Source organism: Diadema antillarum, unplaced genomic scaffold, assembly GCF_040938485.1.
Source record: "Diadema antillarum isolate AM-2024a unplaced genomic scaffold, OU_Dant_1.0 seq00000312_RagTag, whole genome shotgun sequence".
Taxonomy (NCBI): Eukaryota; Metazoa; Echinodermata; class Echinoidea; order Diadematoida; family Diadematidae; genus Diadema; species Diadema antillarum.
Genome location: NW_027271332.1, coordinates 268529 through 287678, shown reverse-complemented (window position 1 = coordinate 287678; position 19150 = coordinate 268529). Strand labels below are relative to the sequence as shown.

Genomic DNA, 19150 nt, shown 5'->3' with positions numbered 1-19150 from the left:
GAAAGAAAGAAGAATGAAATATATACAGAAAGGTGTATACATATATAATTATATATATATATATATATATATATATATATATAAAGGGTCTTTTTTGCGATGAAGCAAAAGTCTGGTTACGCACACAACCTGCAAGCGTACACCACCTAATCAGCGACATAAAATGACGTTCTGGAATTCGGAAGATTCGTTTGCACGATGTACTGTGGACGATAAAACAAATATGGCAATGTGGATGCTACTAAGGAAATAGTTTTGCAAGTATATTGTGTCCTCTCATAAGGAAGAACATGAATGATGATACACATATATATCACTTCAACAGAAGCAATCAAAAGGGGAAAAAACACCAATTACTACCAAGTTCAATCTTTATAGATTTAGGCATCCTTGCTTATCATAGTACACTTTAATATCACAATCCCCATGCTATCCCGCATCAACCTTTTTTTATGTCCTTTGTTTACCATATTCATGACAATTTTACACGTTTGCCAAGTTATCACCACCTCTCTCTCTCTCTCTCTCTCTCTCTCTCTCTCATCCCCTCCCCTCTCCCGCCGACTTGGTCATATTCTATTCTTCCATCGCCCAGGAGGGACACATGGCGCTATCTTCACTATATTCGGGATTTTCCAGCCGTCTACTCTTTCGTCATCATCTCCAGATCTTCTTTGCTTGGCTCGTCACGGATCGGTGATACCGCGGGCTTTATCAAAAACGTCAGCCTCTGAAAAGCAAAGGGAAAAACAAACAAACAAACAAACAAATAATAAGACAAACAAATCAACAAATATTCGTAATCAGTAAATATCATGTTAAATGAATTTGTATCCAGTTGTTCAGTGATTGAGATTGAAATATTTCAGCATAAAAAATAGAAGAAAAAAAAAACAAGGCTAAGAAAAGGTCAACCTATTACAGATAGGTCAGTCCCACAGAATGTAACAGTGAGGATTATCGTACCGTTTGGTACAGTAATAGCTGTACATATTCGTACCTAACCCCTTTTACCATCAGCAGACTTTAAGAAAAGAAGCCTTTGGTCCGGATTTTGTGCTGAATAATCAGGAAATCAGCATCCTTATCATAGTATCGAACGATCAGTGTATAAATCATAGGACCTATTAGGTCAATAATAGTAATGTTATACCTACATTTGTATATCCCTCATCGTTGCAAGCAGACATGTTACTTATTTTTACACTTCTGGCTAGGTATGAAAACAAGGTAGATAAGCCGCATATAAAAAGAAAAAAAAATCTTCACAGTCGTTATGAATGTGCTTAGAACCTATGATTAGTATATGTATGGTTTCTCTTTTGTCTTTTTTAAAGCATTTGGCGGAAAAACAAGGGAAATTGTAATAAACAGGAAATCAGCTTACTTTAGTATCGAACGATCAATATCTACGCCTCAGCGCCCATTGGGTCAAATAGACATGTTGTCACCTTCACCTTCGCTATCCTGTGAATTGATCAATGTCTTTAATACTCAGAAGAATCCAACAGAGACATACATACTCGGGCAGGTTCTATAGCATGCAGCTGGTAGCTGCTGATTCAAACTGATGGAATTCTAACGTTAAAGGGATGGTACAGTATTGGTGGAGATGAGAATTGGGCTTTTAAGTTTTTGCAAGATACCAAGAAAACACTTATGAAATAGTACAGAGCATACCATTTTAAGAGGAATCTAAAGTTTATTTGATGAAAATCGGGTTTGCAATGACTGAAACATCCAAAAACAAAATAAAACAAAGCGATTGTAATAAAGTGTGGGTCCCACACTTTATTAGAATCGCTCTGTTTTTGGATATCTCAACCATTTCAAAACCAATTTTCATCGAATGAATGTTGAATTCCTCATGGAATTACATGCTCTTTCATATTTCATGAGAGGTTTCTCATTATCTCACCAAAAAATGTTAGAAAGCTGAAATTAGGTCTCAACCAAGACTAAACAATCCCTTTAAGTTGTCTCTATTGAAACAGCTTGACAAGCTGTCCTACTAGTACATCGCCGTAAATAAGCACTTTATTTACGTCGAGGTAGGACTGTCGGGCGGAAGCTCGGTGGTCTCGTGGATAAGTCGTCTGTCAGGTGATCACGAGATCGTATGTTCGAATCCTGCTCGAGTAAGTATGTCCAGGGATCTTTTATCAGGACTACTACTGAAACACTGATCAATGCAGCGCGTATTTACGTCGATGTACGACAATCTGTCAGTCAATTGCAATTATCATTATTAAAAACATCCTTGTCCTTTTCACGATGCACAACTTATTCTCGACACACTCCTGCAAGTCGTTATTTCTGTTGTACTACTCATCTCTTCTATTGTCCTGTTGTAGCGTCAGTCATGTCTATTTAGTGGGCTTCAGAACGAATGTTTGGACTGATGTATACCGAGCCCTCCATTCGGTTTGTGCTACCAAACTTCATATTTCTCCTTCTTTGATTTGTTCTATTTTGTTGTGTGTGTGTGTTTTTTTTTTTTTTTTTTGTTACTGTTTTAAAGACAAAGTCACATTACAAGTTACATTAACAGAGAACATGTACCTCTTTTATTGTCCCATCAGCACGGAGTATTTTGTACAGCATAACGATCGGTATCCCAAGCATCGAGGAGAGGGCGAGGCAGAAGCCGAAAGCTTCGGCGTACGGCGGGTACTCGTAGTCGTCATATGTCATAGGGCTCCATGTCGTAATGCTGAAGATCCAAATGGCCTGATGAGGAGGAAAAATAATCGTTATAATAAGACTAGCTACCATAAAGGTAACAATTAAGACGATAATGGAGCTTAAGATGATGATAACTGGGCTTCCAAACTCTGTAGATGAAATGAAAAGAACACAAACGTAGGCACAGCAAAAACATATTTTGACAACAAGACCCTGTTTTGATTAAAATAATAATTATGGGGGAAAATGCCACACTCCGCGTTTTAAATCTAATTTAGATAACAAAAACAAACATATCTTTAGTTAAAAAAACACATTTTTCTTACTCTTATGAGAATTTACATTATTTGTTGTAAAATATATCAGTTGGCACGACACTGATGATGAAAATGGTTATTTATATCAATTCATTTCGTGGTTATTCGATTATGTTGTTACCATTACTGTTACCGTTACAGTTACTCTTCTTTGAATCTTATTTTTGCCATGCATGCTGTCGTTTCTTAAACAGAGTTCATCCTCCTTGAACGCACACCTATCCACCCCCACACACAAAGTGCCGACAATATTGCCTACCAATGAGAGTCCAGGCAACGTGAACATCCAGCAGTACTTGAACCATGGTATAGGGCGAAATTGGACCATTTCTGTGATGTTGCGGTAAAACCTGTCTGCACCTGAATGTTATCAGAAAGAGATAGCATGTATAATTACTATTTTTTTTTTCAATTTCAATTTGATAAAGCAACCAGTAAATGTTTTATTCTTTTCCCCCTGCGATAAAGACTGGGAAAATAAAACTAGGCCCCATCTTGAAATCTGCATAGAATTAGAATTGGACTATTTGCCTAAAGAGCAGCACATTCTCAGACCTTTAAGAGAAAGTGTCAACATTACGTAAGAACATTTCCAAAGTAGTAGCTTATTCTTCACTAAACAGAATATTCGACAGCAATAATAGAACTGATTTTTCTCCTTTCGATATGCCAAACTCAACACCGTGTACGAGATGGTTTTAATGGTGCGCAGAGTATAATTTATATCGACAAAAAAAGAAGAAGCTAAAAGTTTCCATAGTATCGGACAAGATTTAAGATAGGTGTACATGTATAAAGTTTCACGTGTTTTCAAGACACAATGACACAGATCGCAACTACTATCTCGAAAAACAAGAAATATTAATGTCATCACCTTACAGGTTTCCCACTGACGAGCACGCAAATTTTTGTTTCCTATCGTGCACACACTAACACACACACACACACGAAACAGTGCTCTTAGCTCATATTTTTTTTTAAATAACTATAAGCAATTATGACTTTACTTATGGGACAGGGCTTGTTTAAATAAGTTTTTACCGCAAGCATGTTTTACATTAGCTATAATATTCATAATTTTACCCTTAATACAAACCAATACCAAGTTCAGAGGCAATGACATAATCACCTGAGCTGATTTGCTTGTGTGGCTGCGACGAATATGACTGCCTAGAATTATATTACTAACTGAATCTTTGTCCAATCTTAATGAAATTACTTTGACGACAAATGGAGCATAGAGTTGCTTTGTACTCAAGATTTTACTTCCTGTGCACATGTTTCCATCATAAATCTGTTCCCACGTCTATTAACCATATTAGAACAGTACCCAAACAACAATAACGCGGATAAGGTGCAGATAGCCCACAATTTTCACTTTCAGCTGGTTTATACGACACATACACACACACACACACACACACACACACGCACACACACACACACACACACACACACACACACACACACATACAGAGAGAGAGAGGGAGAGAGGGAGAGAAGGGAAGTAGCAATGGCATCTTACCATAGGTCCATCCTATTGCGACGGCTTCGAACAGAGCCAACCAAAGAAGCGCCATGCCACTAACGGCATAGGTATCAAATATCTGAAAGACGTACATCCCACCCTGTCAAGGGGAAAAAAAAAGAAAAGAAAATCAATCACAGACATGATGAGAGTGGGGATGAGATTGGTTCTACGGTCCATAAGTCCTAGAAGCATAGCAGTGACCTTACCATAGCGATACCGGTTATGGTGACAATTATCATGATAGAATGATTATCATTTCTATTATATAAGTTTTCCCACCCCATTTCACCAGATTTGCAACCCAGTTATTGAGCAGACTTTCAAATTCAAGCGATTTCCGTCAATGATGCATTCGAACGCTTCATTTCAATTCTTTGAGCATTTTTTGTATTTCGTTTAATATCGTTCCTTTTATTTTAGATTTCATCTAATTTATAGAGAAATTTATCTGATTTAATGATGCAAAGTTGGCATTCAATTTCACGTCAGCTTGATAGGCGTTTTATTTCATCCCAATTACCAATTTCAATTTCATTCATAAGCACACAACTTCACACTTATAACGTTCGAATTCAATCAGCATGTAACAAGTTTCATTATTCTATGTAATTCATATAGCATTTTACACGTTTAATCCACCTTTTTTCCACTGTTACATAATCAGATTGTATAGTTTCATTTTCAATTAAACGTTTCATTTAATCAGTTAATTTCAGTCGTATTTCATGTCTTTTATATCTATCTAATCTTTCCTCCTTATAACTTTAATCCCTGTAACAGTATGGTTATAACACCCACGGAATGGTCATTTCTCATAATTTCTAGGATAATGCCAACATCTATATTTACATTTTGGGCCCCGTCCCTTTATAGCCTTTGGACCTTCCCAGTGTCCATATTATAAGCTACAACAATAAGTCAGTTCGTAATTAGCTCATGTATACACATTGGTACAAATTTCTTTTTTCTCAGTTGATTAGGCACTTCACTCGTTTTCAAAGCGGCATAATGCATAAGCTTGCCCGATGTAACAATTTATGAAATTCATGTTCGAACAAAAAATTTTCAAACACGGCGAGGTCCGTACAGTCTTTTTTGAGCAACATTCATGTGGTTCATTAGTTCATTCCTTATGTTGATTTTTGTACTGGTATGATTTTAGTTGGTCAAGATAAACATATCCGTTCTCCGTATAATTCCATGCCTATGAATTCGGGAACCTACAGTTTTACAAGCGTTATAGCTTTTATATAGACCCCATCATATTTCTGATATTTACTTGTGACATCTTTATGTGATATGACCATGTACATTTGTGTTCAATATGTTTTTGGTGGGGTTGTTTTTCAATCAAAAGACATGTTTTTCTTTTTTACTGTCAATCATTTTGTAATCTCATCATTGAGAAAGTGGAAATGTGAAATAAATTTGAACTGAACTGAACTGAATTCGTCAATCGCTACTCAATTTTTTGAATGGTAATTCACAAACTTGCATTTGATTTCAAATTTGAAATACTGTTTTTTCTAGCGGGCATTTAATATTGAATAATACGCAATAAATGGTGGAAATCAATTTCAATTAAACACACTGGTCGCTAGACCTAAAAGATGTAAATCTCCTGAAACCCAGCAGAGTTCAGTTTAAAGCTGGATGTAAACAGGATCTTTATTGTCAAAGTTATCTTTCTTCCTTTGTCCTAATCTGTGATTCGCCTGTAAAGAACGCATCGTTCTACCGTTTTAATCGAGGTGGCTTAATGTGTGACGATTACAAAGCCCTAATGTGCCTCTTTATTACATATGATTAAAAGAACTTATGATAACATTAAGCTACTACATATCACTATGCCCTAGTCTTAGTTCGAATACACTTATTCAAAAACGACGCTCGCATATATATTTTATGTACGAAGAGACCCAACTCAGTAGCGGGGAAAATTGCAGCAGATCCATAGAAAGCGAACAGGTTGCAACCAGCTTGTTGTGAGCATTTTCGTGGTAGCTTAGTTATAGCTTTACCATGCATACTGCTGGAATTGCTAGTAGTGCAACAGGAGTGTCCATGTTTTTTTGTTTGTTTGTTTTTTTTTTAAAGAAATTTTGGTGTTGTTTGTTTGTTGTTGTTGTTGTTTTTTGCCTGAAAAAAAATAATGTCGATCCTGCCATGTGTGTAAATGTGTTGCATACCAAAGTGCAAACCGAAAGTGTGAATCATCTTCGGGGTCCATGGGGTTTTTACTGGAGGGCCCGAGAAGCTCTTGGATTCTAAGATGCTCTCTGGTGCTATCTCAGACTTATTAGAAGTTTTGACCACTGAGGTTAATATGAATGTTATTAATGAGCTGTAACCCGAGCACGAGTCCATGGTATTCCTTTTTGGCATAGTGCTTAAAATGCTACATGTTTTGGAAGGATGTTGGGCGAAATGTTTGGCTTTGGCTTGTTGCTGTGATTACTGAAACCCACATAGGACCGGGTTACCCCAGTACGACTTTACTCGCAAAACGTCCTAATGGACAACATTCTCGTCTGCGTATTCATGTAGAACGTTCTTTTTTTCTTCTTCTTCTTTTTTTTTTTGCCATTTTTTTTTTCTTCGTAGTATGAGCATTTTCGTAAGTGGAAAATATAATGATTCTGGGGTGTAACAGAACTTCTAAATCATGGCAAGCGATCTTAATAGAAGTATGATATGAAAAATGAAAAAAAGAACCGGTAGAAAGGCTGAAGATTGCATTGACTTTGTACCCTTGTCACCATGCTCAAGGCTAAGAGGTATGACGTCATGCACACGGCGATAACGAATAGCTCTCTGCGATAAGGCCGTCGTATCCAGTGAGGAAACAAATCGCTGATCGCTGTCACGAAACCCTCTGTGGTGACGAACTGACGAAAACGAAAAACAAAGAAACAAAGAAAAAAAACATTCACAATTTAAGCACTGACAAAACACATTCCGTTCATCTACAATAGTAGAAAGATTCTTTGGCTGTGTGCATGTGTGTTATGCCTGTATACGGACTGGACTATACATAGTTGAGCTTTACACTCATATACTATGTAATTAAACACCAACAAGACGTTTTCACTTGTGAATTAAATGTATGGATACCTACGAACAACGAACTATCCAATGCCTTTGTTCCTATCAGACACTTTTGTGTTACACCAATTGATGGTGAACAGCTTGAAAAGTCTCTATCAGTTAGCCCGATGTCTTTGACCACGCTGCTCAAGTTTCGGTCTTCATTGAGTTTTTCTTTTATGATGGTGTGACAATTTCAAAAAGTTCACACAAGATAGTTGTGTTTCATGATACTGGGGGGGGGGGGGGGGGGGGGAGGAAGTTGAATGATTGCCAGTGGCCCTCAATAACGCTGCAATCTGATGGTGAAGACTCATGTTTCCAGGTTAGCATGCCTGTACAATGACGGGGCAATCGTTAACGATTAACTGCACATTACTTGAATATGAGACCATTCTGAAGCAAATAATTTTCACACAACAATAGATATATAATATACTCTTAAATGAATCCCCCAGCATTCCCACTAATTCCCACTGATCAGTTACCAGCCATCCCCTATAAGGGGAGAGTGAGGGTGTTTCGGTAACAAAGTAACGTTCTCCTTTGCTATAAAACACAGTTCTAATAGTTTGTGACATCTCAAGTAGTTGAAGGGATCTTGACTTACTTGACTATCTAGTCCCACCATGAGGATCATGATAAAGAAGACCACTGCCCAGAAGGGAGCCAGGGGCATCAAGGCTATAGCACGAGGATATGCGATGAAGGCAAGGCCTGGTCCTGGAAGAAAAAACAAAAAAAAACAAAAAACTAGAAATGTCGCTATGGCGACTGGTATGCCTCCGCCAGAATGTATGGTTCTCGTAATAAGTCTGTAGTGTCTTGACAATGTGTGATGAGTTTCACATAATTGGTAAAATATTAAAATGTCAAGTTTGTCACAAATGTGTTGAATGGTCACTTTCCTCGAACTAGGTTTAATTAGATGGATGGTTATACCGCCTAGGGGTGCAGGCATTTAGGGATTTGAGGACTTTTACCTGACTTTTGATCCTTTTTTTTTGTAAGTCTATGCATTGAGTAACTTTCAAGGTATGTGAGAAAAAGTGTAATTTTACTATCAAATAGTAAAATGTTTGCATTTTAACTGGGCCTTTGATCCTGGACCTTTGACCCTATATGTCTAAAAGTCCCAAGAGAAGCACTGTCAGGTAGAACATGCATAGATATGTACTAAGTTTAATGATGATACACTGAGTCACTTTCAAGATATGGAGGAAGAATTTAAATTTAGCACTTTCACTTGAACTTTGACCTTTGGGCAAGAAACTTCCCAGAGAATCTTTATTGGGTTACACCTGTATCTATATCAAGTTTCAAGCAAAATACGGCAAGCATTGCATAATTGTGAGGGAAAAGTGAAATTATGAGGAGTTGACCTTGACCTTTGACCATGACCTTTGACCCATAACCCCCACATTCCCTAGATAATCACTGCTAGTCAGTACATGCATATGTACTAAGATACATGAAGACACCTTGAACCATTTCCAAGATATGGAGACAAAAGTTAAATCTTAACATTTTCACTTGACCTCTGACCTTTGACCTTCGACCTCATGACTCGAAACTCTCTCTGGAGAATATCTATATGGTATTACACGTATATACCAAGTTTCGAGAAAAAAACCCTCCAGGCATTGCTTAGATATGGGGGAAACAGTGACATTTTGAGCATTTGACCTTGACCTTTTGACCTTTAGCATGTGCTCCCAAAAGTTTATAGGCACAACTTCGTCCACTCTGACTCATGAATACATAAATATACATACCAAGTCTCATTAGGATACCTTAAACAGCCTTTTATTTGCGCTGTCCACAAAATTCATTACGGACGGACGGAAGGACGAACAACCAGAAAACATAATGGTACCACTAAATCACCTGGTCTTATCTTCTATCCGTTCTCCGTTTCTTTTTCACAAACACTGATTACTCGGGGCTTACAGCCAAACAAGCTAGCTTTCATGTAGGTCCCATCATACTTCTCTTTGTTCAACCCCATTTCGATTTTGAACAGTTATCATCACAATTACTGTGTTATCACCATGCATATTGTTTGCTTTCTGAACATTGTTTACAAGGTAAAAGAACTTGTATTATTATTTCTGTTGTAATGTTCATAAATGAGAAGTATGAAAATAAATGAATTGAATTGAATAATGCCTCCGGCGACACTTCGTGGCGGAGGCATAAAAAGGGGGGGGGGGGGTCGACGCACTATGCAAATCACATTCAAGTTTTCATCGGGCCATTAATTCCATATCTCCGTTTTCTGGTCATCAGATAGAAGTAAACCGCACCATGTCCATTAAGTGTTCTTTATTCAACACACCTGGGATGTTTATATGTATATATATATTTTTTTAATCGATTCCGCAAGGTCCCGTCACTATAGCGTATAAGCTAGCCAAAAGCCTATGTATTCGTATGTTTTTTTGTTCATCAAAATATTCATCAATTTCTGTACAAAATTTCCGCCAATGTTCACCAGTCTTTTAGTAGTGTTATCAAATAGAAAATCGATTTTCAGGACGTTTGAGTGTTTCCTAAAATATCAAATAGTGCTTGTTTGCTAGAAATTTTAAAGAGCGGACACTGGAACAAGGAAAGAAATTCACCACCAATAATTAAATGAATCAATGCACAGCAACCAATGCTATCAGTACAATGTTAAACAATTTGAAAGGACAAATCATTAAGTATAACACTAAATATATGTACAAATGATAATGTAGAGAGAGAAAAAAAAGAACTAAGCACACTGTGCAATTGTAAAAAAAAAGAAAGAATACAAACAAATATGGCGATGGAAAGGAGTGATCCACTAAAAGCAAACAGGAAGCAGATGTCACAACGAGTTATACATATATATATATATATATATATATATATATACATATATTTAATTCCACTTTATCAAGAGTGTACATTTTAGGTTCCATTAATACGATGATGATAATACTGTTAAAGAATCGTGACAATCGTTACTACAGTAGCATAAAAACCAACATGCTGGTAAAGGATCGTATTTCGCCTTGCACTCCATATACGCGCTCACCTTTAGACGCCACTTGATCTATGGGAACCCCTTGCTCGTGCGACATGTAGCCCAATACAGAGAAAATGGCGACTCCACCCAACAGGCTGGTGAAGGAGTTGGTTGCAGCCAGGATCATGCTATCCCTGTTGAAAGTCGACAGAGACAAAAAATGAAAGTGCGCCATCTTATTGATGTCTACCTTCTCTCAGCATTTGACATTGCTGCTGTTTTGCCTGATTATTCCTGTTAACTGTTGATTATGATATTCCTAATTTCAAGTATATAAGGAGAGTTTTTTTGTTTTTTATTGTTCCATATTCCACATTTCAACAAATACATAAAACATAGACATCACGATACAAAAGCCTGGATGAATTGTCACGTACAGCTTATAAGACAATAAAACATATGAAATATGAGGAATCTACATAGAAGCATTGCTTGTAGGGTGTAGATTCCCAGATGCGGATGTGAGATTATTTCTTACTTGGGTATGTAATTAAAGGAATGACAATTTCTGAATTGGAGAAATATAAACGCCAAAAAGTAAAAAGAAAAAGAAAAAAGAAAACAATGAAAACAATGTCCGCGGCACAGACTTCTTGAGTGTTGCGTGATCACCCGAGCGAGGTACAAGTCAGATGCAGTGTACAATAGCAGAGATACCAAATGTGTACAAAGGAAGTTCAGGAGATAATACAGAAATCACGAACGAGGCACATGTTACATAATCGATAATGTCAGTAATGTGAAGTATGAACAGAGAATATCGAGGAGGATTGAAGAATAGCTATAGATATGAATTCAGAAAAACTAGTTTAAGTTTAAGAGTCTTGAATTCCATTTTATCATTACTACGCAATTCATGCATTATCATGCGACTTCTGACTGGAAGGTTAGGAAAATAGCCCATGAGCACAACATAAATACATGTCCCGTGATTGATTAGGACAGTATGTCGAAGTCATACACACGGCTAATTTCTGTTGCCCTGCCTGTAACAATGTTGCGTAAACTGTTTGCGAGTTTCTCACACAAAGCGCACGAGATTTAATCGGTCTCATTCTTTAGCTTAAAGAGAAAATAATAAGATTGTGTAAAATGCAGATCAGATATTTTTGTATTATGGCTCCTCATACTGATATGTTTCAGTAACCCTTATATTGTAAAACATATACGAGTATTATACAAATTTGTATGCGAAGAATCACGATATCCCTGTGTTTATACCATGCATAAAATTATTATCAAAACACGTGTTTCGTGGTGTCACCGAATGTGAATCTTCTACAGTGTCGTGCAAAAATGTATATCCACCCAAGAGAAAACGTCTTTATCTTGTGCAGTGGCGAAATGTGATCAAAGTGAATAGAATGATATACAAGAAAGTACCTGTAAACGTTGTGGTGATATTTGTTGTAGCTTCCGAGTGAAATGCAAGCTCCAAGGCCAATGGCATATGAGTAGAATATCTGTGTGCCGCCATCCATCCACACCTATTGGGCCAGAGCAGGGGGGGGGGGGGGGGGAATTGGGAGCGAAAAGAAAGAAAAAAAAAAGATTACAGAAGACAATTGACACAATACATACCGAAGGTCGTGTAAAGAACATGAATATCATGATTTAGAATCAGAAGCCGGTGACTGGTGATGAATGCATGCCTTGCTTTGAATAATGGTCCCAAAGGTTTCATCCACAAATGCACTGCTGTTTACGTATAGGGAGCGGCGACATTTATGATCTATTCCAATATAGTTTGCTCTATGTTGCAAGTTTACTAGGCCATCTCCCTAACAATGCTCTACTTACAAAGACGGTCCCCTGCGTTCCCAATTACTATCACCTTTTTAAACTACGTTGGAAGGATTCCCTCTGCTAAGTGTACATTCCATTTGACAATGCTTTGTCATTCTCTTTTTACATTTACCTGATTGTTCACTGCATAACGTATATTGATGCAGAAAAATGATTCATGCATGCAATCATGCTGACACTTTAGGGCTTTTTACACTTGTGTTTCTTAACCCCGGACTTTCTCTGACCCAGGACTATCGTTAGTCCCGTACCAATTTTTTCAGCTTTTTACACTCGCCAATTAGTCCCGTACTATCTCTTGTCCGGGGCTAAGGAGAAAACTGACCTTTTTACACTCGTATTTCTTAGCCCCGGACTTTCCAAACCACATGAATATTCATAATTACGCTGTGTACTGTACACGTACACGCACGCACCGGCAACACGTGATTACCTCATTTCTGATTGGTCAGTGAGGGTCGGACTTCGTCTCCGTCGCTTAGCCCAGGATTATTTTTTCGTTCTGTTTACACTCACTTGCTTGGCACCGCAATTGCGGTGCTAACCCCTGCTATTTTGCAGGGCCAGATAGTACCGTACTATCGGTGGGGCTAGCCCACTTTGGCAAAAACGAGTGTAAACAGAAAGCGGGCTAAGGATAGTCCCGTACCAACGGTGGGGCTAAGGCCCCCCCTTAGCCCCACCGTTGGTCCGGGGCTAAGCAAAAATTTACAAGTGTAAAAAGCCCTTTCGTTCAATTTTGTCATTTCATTTCATTTCATTTCAATTTATTTTCATATTTCTCACATATATCACAATAAAGTATATAAATACGAAAATTATACAAAACATAATTTAGATGAGACTTCATCAGAATGTACAAAAGTTTGATTTGGTATAAACACGAGGTCTGTATGCATGCGAATTAAACTGTAGTCATCGAATGCGAAAAAATATGATGGGGCCTGCGTAAAAGCATTAGTTGTACAGCCGCAGGTCCCGTGAGTAATCAGATTAGGGGAAGTTTAAAGTACGGATGTTTTTTAAGACCAACTATATCTGAGGAAACCGATTTAAACAAACAAAACAAAAAATCAAATTAAATATATGTCACTAAATAAAAATACAGAAAACAGAAAACAGAAAGGTCACATGTTGCAGCAGTAAACAAAAACTGCAGAGATTCAAGGGGTGTGTTGCAGAGTATAGAAAATGGCGTAACTGTATGTCATAAATACATAAGTAGAAGGTGGAATAATGAGATTTGTCGTGAATGTAAACAATACCGAAAGCTCAGGAGTAACATTCCAGCTTGGGTCCTAAAACCAAGCATTCCGTGTGACCATAGTAACCGACAGCTGTCACGCGCGAGAATTTCGATAACCAAGTGGAACAATAGGTGTATGAACAGCGTAACAGGCAGACTGTTCAAATACAGTGTTCATGGTTAGGATCCCGCCGGACTAAGGTGGGATAGACAAGGGGTAACATGTAAAGAGCAACAAGAACTATACACTATGCATGCCGTACAATGTAGCTGCTAAGAAGATATTGCTTCAGTTTTCGTTTGAATGAGGTTACAGTGGTACAACTTACAAGTTCCATAGGGAGTTCGTTCCAATATTTGGGCCCAGCGAACATAATGGTTTTTTTTCGCGAAAATTTTTCGGGTACGTGGAAGGTGATATGCGTAACGTTGACGAGTTGGATAATCATGAACTGTATAATTTCTTGTAAACATTTGGGAAAATACGTCTGGTAATTGGCCAGTTGAAAATTGAAACATAAACAGGCCGACGTTGTAATAAAATAACTCGGGAATTTTCAAAATTTTATTACTAACAAAAAGTTCGTTCGTGTGGGATAAATATCCAGTGTGGTTAACAATTCTAACAGCGCGTTTTTGTTCAAGAAATAACGAATCGATAAGGTTTTTAGAAGCATTTCCCCACGCCAGAATCCCATAGTTGAGATAGGGAGATATCAAAGTTGAATATATGCTCTGTAGAATATTACTTGGAAAATAATAGCTAAGTTTGTTAAGAACCCCGTTATTTCTAGCAATAATTCTGCTTACATAATTAACATGGGTTCTCCAAGATAAATCACTATCGATATGAAGACCCAAAAATTTTGTACTGTTGACCTGTGACAGATCAATGTTGTTTATCTTGACAGAGAGAGGTAACACAGATAGCGAATTACTGAATAACATATACTGAGTTTTATCAATGTTTAAGGATAATAAAAATCCTAGATTGGACAGAAACAAGTTCGTTATTTATTATGTTTATAAGCGCATCAGGATTTTGATGAGAGAAGAACAAATTTGTATCATCTGCAAAACAAACGAAGGAGAGAATCTTAGAGGAGTTCTGGATATCATTAATATATAAAATAAAGAGAAGTGGGCCTAACAAGGAACCCTGTGGAACACCACAAGAAATCAGTTTTGGTTGGGAATCGCGACCGTGAATACTTACAAATTGTTTTCTATTCGTTAAATAATCAGTGAACCATTCTAGCGCCCTTCCCCGAATTCCGTAATGATTTAACTTATAAAGTAAAATGTCATGGTCTATTGTATCAAACGCCTTGGAGAAGTCAAGGAAAACACCGACAGTGTGAGAAACATCATCTATAGCATGAGCTATCTTATCAATAAACTTGAGTAATGCGTGAGTTGTACTATGTTTTTTCCGAAATCCAAATTGAGATTCAGTAAATATTTTTGCCTGAAGAAAAAAATTAAGGGTGCGTTTATACACAAGTCTTTCGAGTATCTTTGAAAACTAATAACTAATTGACTGGCTGATTAATCGGTTGAGTGACCAATATTGATCGATCGATTGATTGATTGAGAGAGTGAGTGAATTAGTGATTGTTGATTGTTGGTTAACTGGTCGTTGATTGATTTAATTGATTGATTGATTGATTGATTGGTTGATTGATTGATTGAGTGAGTGATAGATTGGTTGATTGGTTGATTGATTGGTTGATTGATTGGTTGGTTGGTTGGTTGGTTGACTGATAGGTTAATTAATTGATTGGTGGACTGATTGACTGATTGATTGATTGATGGATGGATTGATTGAGGTTAATATAACACTTCCGCAGAACAGACAACAAAAACAGACAGCAATACAAGTAACATGCACGCATATTATAGATAAAAGAAAGAATTACAACAACCGTTTTACATTCATAAAAATACGGATTGTTTTCCCCATTGGATGATTATCTGGTACCCTGCATGGAGCAAACTGCCATGGACAGGATTGCGAGTAGCTATTTGTTGGATACACAAATCCTGTTTTTAGTGGGATCACGTTCGTTATTCTTTCTCGACCTTGCAATGGGTGAACAAAGATCATCTCTTATCAGACGAGTTGAAGCATATATAAATGCATGACCCTGTTACATAACCTCGCTTTTGTTGACATAGACGTCAAGACATATTATGAACGTGATTTTAAGACTGAGTAACTGAAGGAGCACTTCAGGTGATTAATTGCAAGTGACTGAACTACAAAAAGAAATTTTAAACCAAATTTCCTATATAAACCCCAATGATAATCGTATTCCTTTTTTGTGAGTTCTTTTTTTGGTAAAAGAAATCACTTATGTAAATGTTTGGGTGTGGGTGCTACAAGCCCCCCCCCCCCCTCTCCAACTGTCCCCCTCCAATTTGTTATAAGTGCTCGACATCAGTTTCGCAATGGATGACCGTAGTTTTAGAAGTTCGAAACACTAGACAAGATGGCGCATTGGTAATGATGGAATATCAGCTCAATTTTGTGTTAAAGGTTTTCGTTCTCGAAAAGAGACTTAATAACTGTCATAGAGGAAAGTCACATCCTAGAGAGCTGGAAAGAAACTATATCTGCATGTTATTGTTTAAACAAAGGCGATGAAATAAAAAGAAGTACATCTACCGTTCTCGTGGCACTAGAATACTTTTCAAGTAGTAAGACTCGAATGACTAAAAAATCGACTGATTACTCCTTTGACATCGACAAATCTTCAATTTAATTCATTTAATTCAAGTGATTTTATTTCCACATAAAGTAATACAAAATGATAAACATAACGCTTACGTGAGTACATATCTTAAGTTTCAACAAAACATGGATATAATTATAATAATATCACTTCGTTTTTAGATAGATTAAGAAGTAAGCAATACAATTTAATTTTGTAACTCTATATGGAAAAGAAGAACTCACAAGAGAAACATAGCTTGTAAATTTTGTGAATTACTCTAGAATATTAGGGCATCTCAAGATCCGTCAAAGAATCCATGTAAGAAAATGTTGATATCATGACGTCAGGCCAAACACACAAACAAACAAAATCTTGACGTTATATAAAATGCTTTCGATTTAAAAAAAAAAATCCAAAAAGCAACTGTCATGTTTACATGCAGTGTCGATATCGAACATAAAAAAAGATAAACATATTTTCGTTGGGAAAAGTAAAATCCTTTCGCTTTACCTTTCCGTCTGTCAAGCGACGTAGGTCGGGTTTCACGTAGTACAATAAACCGTTCGCTGCTCCCGGCAGAGTGACCCCGCGAATTAACAAGGCAATGAGAACGATGTAGGGGAAGGTGGCAGTGAAATAGACCACCTTTGATGTGATGGAAATCAAAATGCAGAGATAATAATGATTAGAGACGCGTCGAGGGAATAAGTACATGTAAAACACCCTGAAAAGAGAAGAGTGTCTGAAATCCTTGCTTTTTTGTTAGCCTGAGACTAAGAGAAAGGGGGGGGGGGAATCCCTAATCATGGTCCAGTTCCACGTTGTTACTTTGCATATCTCAAGCAGGAACATATGCCTTTGTGGGACAACAAAGAGTTTCTGTTCGTAAAGTCCACTGTTTTGTTTGGAAAATATTATAAGCTGCAAGGTCTCAAACGTGCTACAGTATCTACGATATTATGTAAATGTGAATTGATGACAACAACAACAACAACAATTTTGTATTAAATTGAATTGAATTGAACATCAGCAAACATCACCAACAATAACAACAATTTAAGATTGAATACAAAATACTCAATGACTCAAAACAGAATTAATCAGAGCATTACTATATTTGCCGTACTCATAACTCCCAGAGACTTTTAAAAGAATGAATGATTCAGTAAAAGTTTTATGTAAGCATGGTGTTTTGTTCATGATCTCGACAGCAACAGTGTGACTTTAAGAAAGAAGTTGTGTGTACGTGTGCGTGCGTGTGTGCGTGTGTGTGTGCATGTGCATGTGCTTGAGTAATAGCGAAGTGTTTTCTAAAATCACTAAATGTCCAAAAGCATGTGAAACTTAGAAATGTCATAACTTTCTCATCTTTACACTATAATAATGAAACCTGATCCGTTTGTTAGATTTTACACTTTTTTTTAAGGTCAAAGTTAAATACTCACTTCGAGAAACAATTAAAAAATGCACACACAAACAAAAACACAACAATGTCAGTTGCATTTGGAAAGGATTTTACCGACTTTTTTTTCAGGTTTCTTTGTCTTTAGTATACTGCGACTCAACTGATTTCAATTCCTGGAAGATGCAGGACATGTTTTTACGGAGGATAATGATTGATTTTACCAGATAATCGTGATTTTGTTTTTGCTGTTATTCTTATTATGACTGCTCTTGGTTGCCAAGAAACACAGAATATTGATTAATATTCAGTTTTGTTTGCGACCCAGTTATATTTTTGTCTCTGGGTTTCAGATCCTATGTGTAAGACATATATCATTTACTGATTAGTAATTTCATGTTTGTTGTTGTTGGGGTTTTTTTTCTGGATGTTCACACTTTAATTCATGCTTCACATTACTTAATTCTATTCATGAATTTTGGCGCCTGATATGAGGTACATTGCACAGTTGTGTATGTAATACCACACACGGACTTCTCAGAGAAAGCGCTGGGTCATGGAGTCTCAGGGTAATGATGAAGTTAAAGTTTTGAAATTATTTTTATTTTTACTGCGTATCGAAGTTGGTTTGGGGTATGTTGATGATACCTGCTGGCATCATACACTTAATGTCTGACAGTGATTTCTCTTTTTTTGGGGGGGGGCGGAGGTTTTGGGCCATGGGATTGGGTTTGGGTGCAAAGAATACATTATCAATTAGTAGTGCAGTTAGAGGGGATATTTGTTGTTGTGAAGATGTACTCTGATAACACTTTTTTTGTGCACTGGATTTTTTTTTTTGGGGGGGGGGGGGGTGGAATGAATACCTATTTGCCACAATGATGTTTCTAGTTTGTATGTACAATAATCCACCTGGTGTACACGCTCAATTTGAAATTGCACTATTTCTTTTCTTTTATGTTCAACTACTCCCTGATGTGCTTCCCTAAGCTGGTTGGAGAGGCCCAAGGGTCAAAGTGATTTTGATTGCTTTTTTCCAACCCGGCTCCTTAGGGAAGCTCAACAGGGAAAGCCTGACACTTTGTTTCTTGTGTTTTACTTGTTTTAAGTTTGTTTCTCTGTTATCACTTGTATTGTTTTGCAAGTGCCGAATAAAGGATAATAATAATAATAATAATAATAATAACAATAATAATAATTACATTCATTATATAGTGTAGCATTGTACAGAAGCGGAGGTGGTTTTATTATTAACTAGGAGAGGTGTGCAAATCAAAACGTTGCAACATACAGTACATATATAT

General features: G+C 37.1%; 1 protein-coding gene across 1 annotated transcript in view; it reads right to left on the bottom strand.

Moving 5' to 3' along the window:
* Positions 1 to 643: 643 nt before the first annotated feature.
* LOC139730441 (sodium- and chloride-dependent GABA transporter 2-like) overlaps positions 644 to 19150 on the bottom strand; it is a 38228-nt gene continuing 19721 nt past the window's right edge. Inside the window, exons 6-14 of the mRNA XM_071641281.1 lie at positions 16955 to 17089; positions 12059 to 12162; positions 10685 to 10809; positions 8231 to 8343; positions 7284 to 7421; positions 4528 to 4630; positions 3262 to 3362; positions 2563 to 2730; positions 644 to 730 (exon numbers count right to left, since the gene is read on the bottom strand). Coding sequence (XP_071497382.1) covers positions 644 to 730; positions 2563 to 2730; positions 3262 to 3362; positions 4528 to 4630; positions 7284 to 7421; positions 8231 to 8343; positions 10685 to 10809; positions 12059 to 12162; positions 16955 to 17089 — 1074 coding nt within the window. The remainder of the gene's footprint in view (positions 731 to 2562; positions 2731 to 3261; positions 3363 to 4527; positions 4631 to 7283; positions 7422 to 8230; positions 8344 to 10684; positions 10810 to 12058; positions 12163 to 16954; positions 17090 to 19150) is intronic.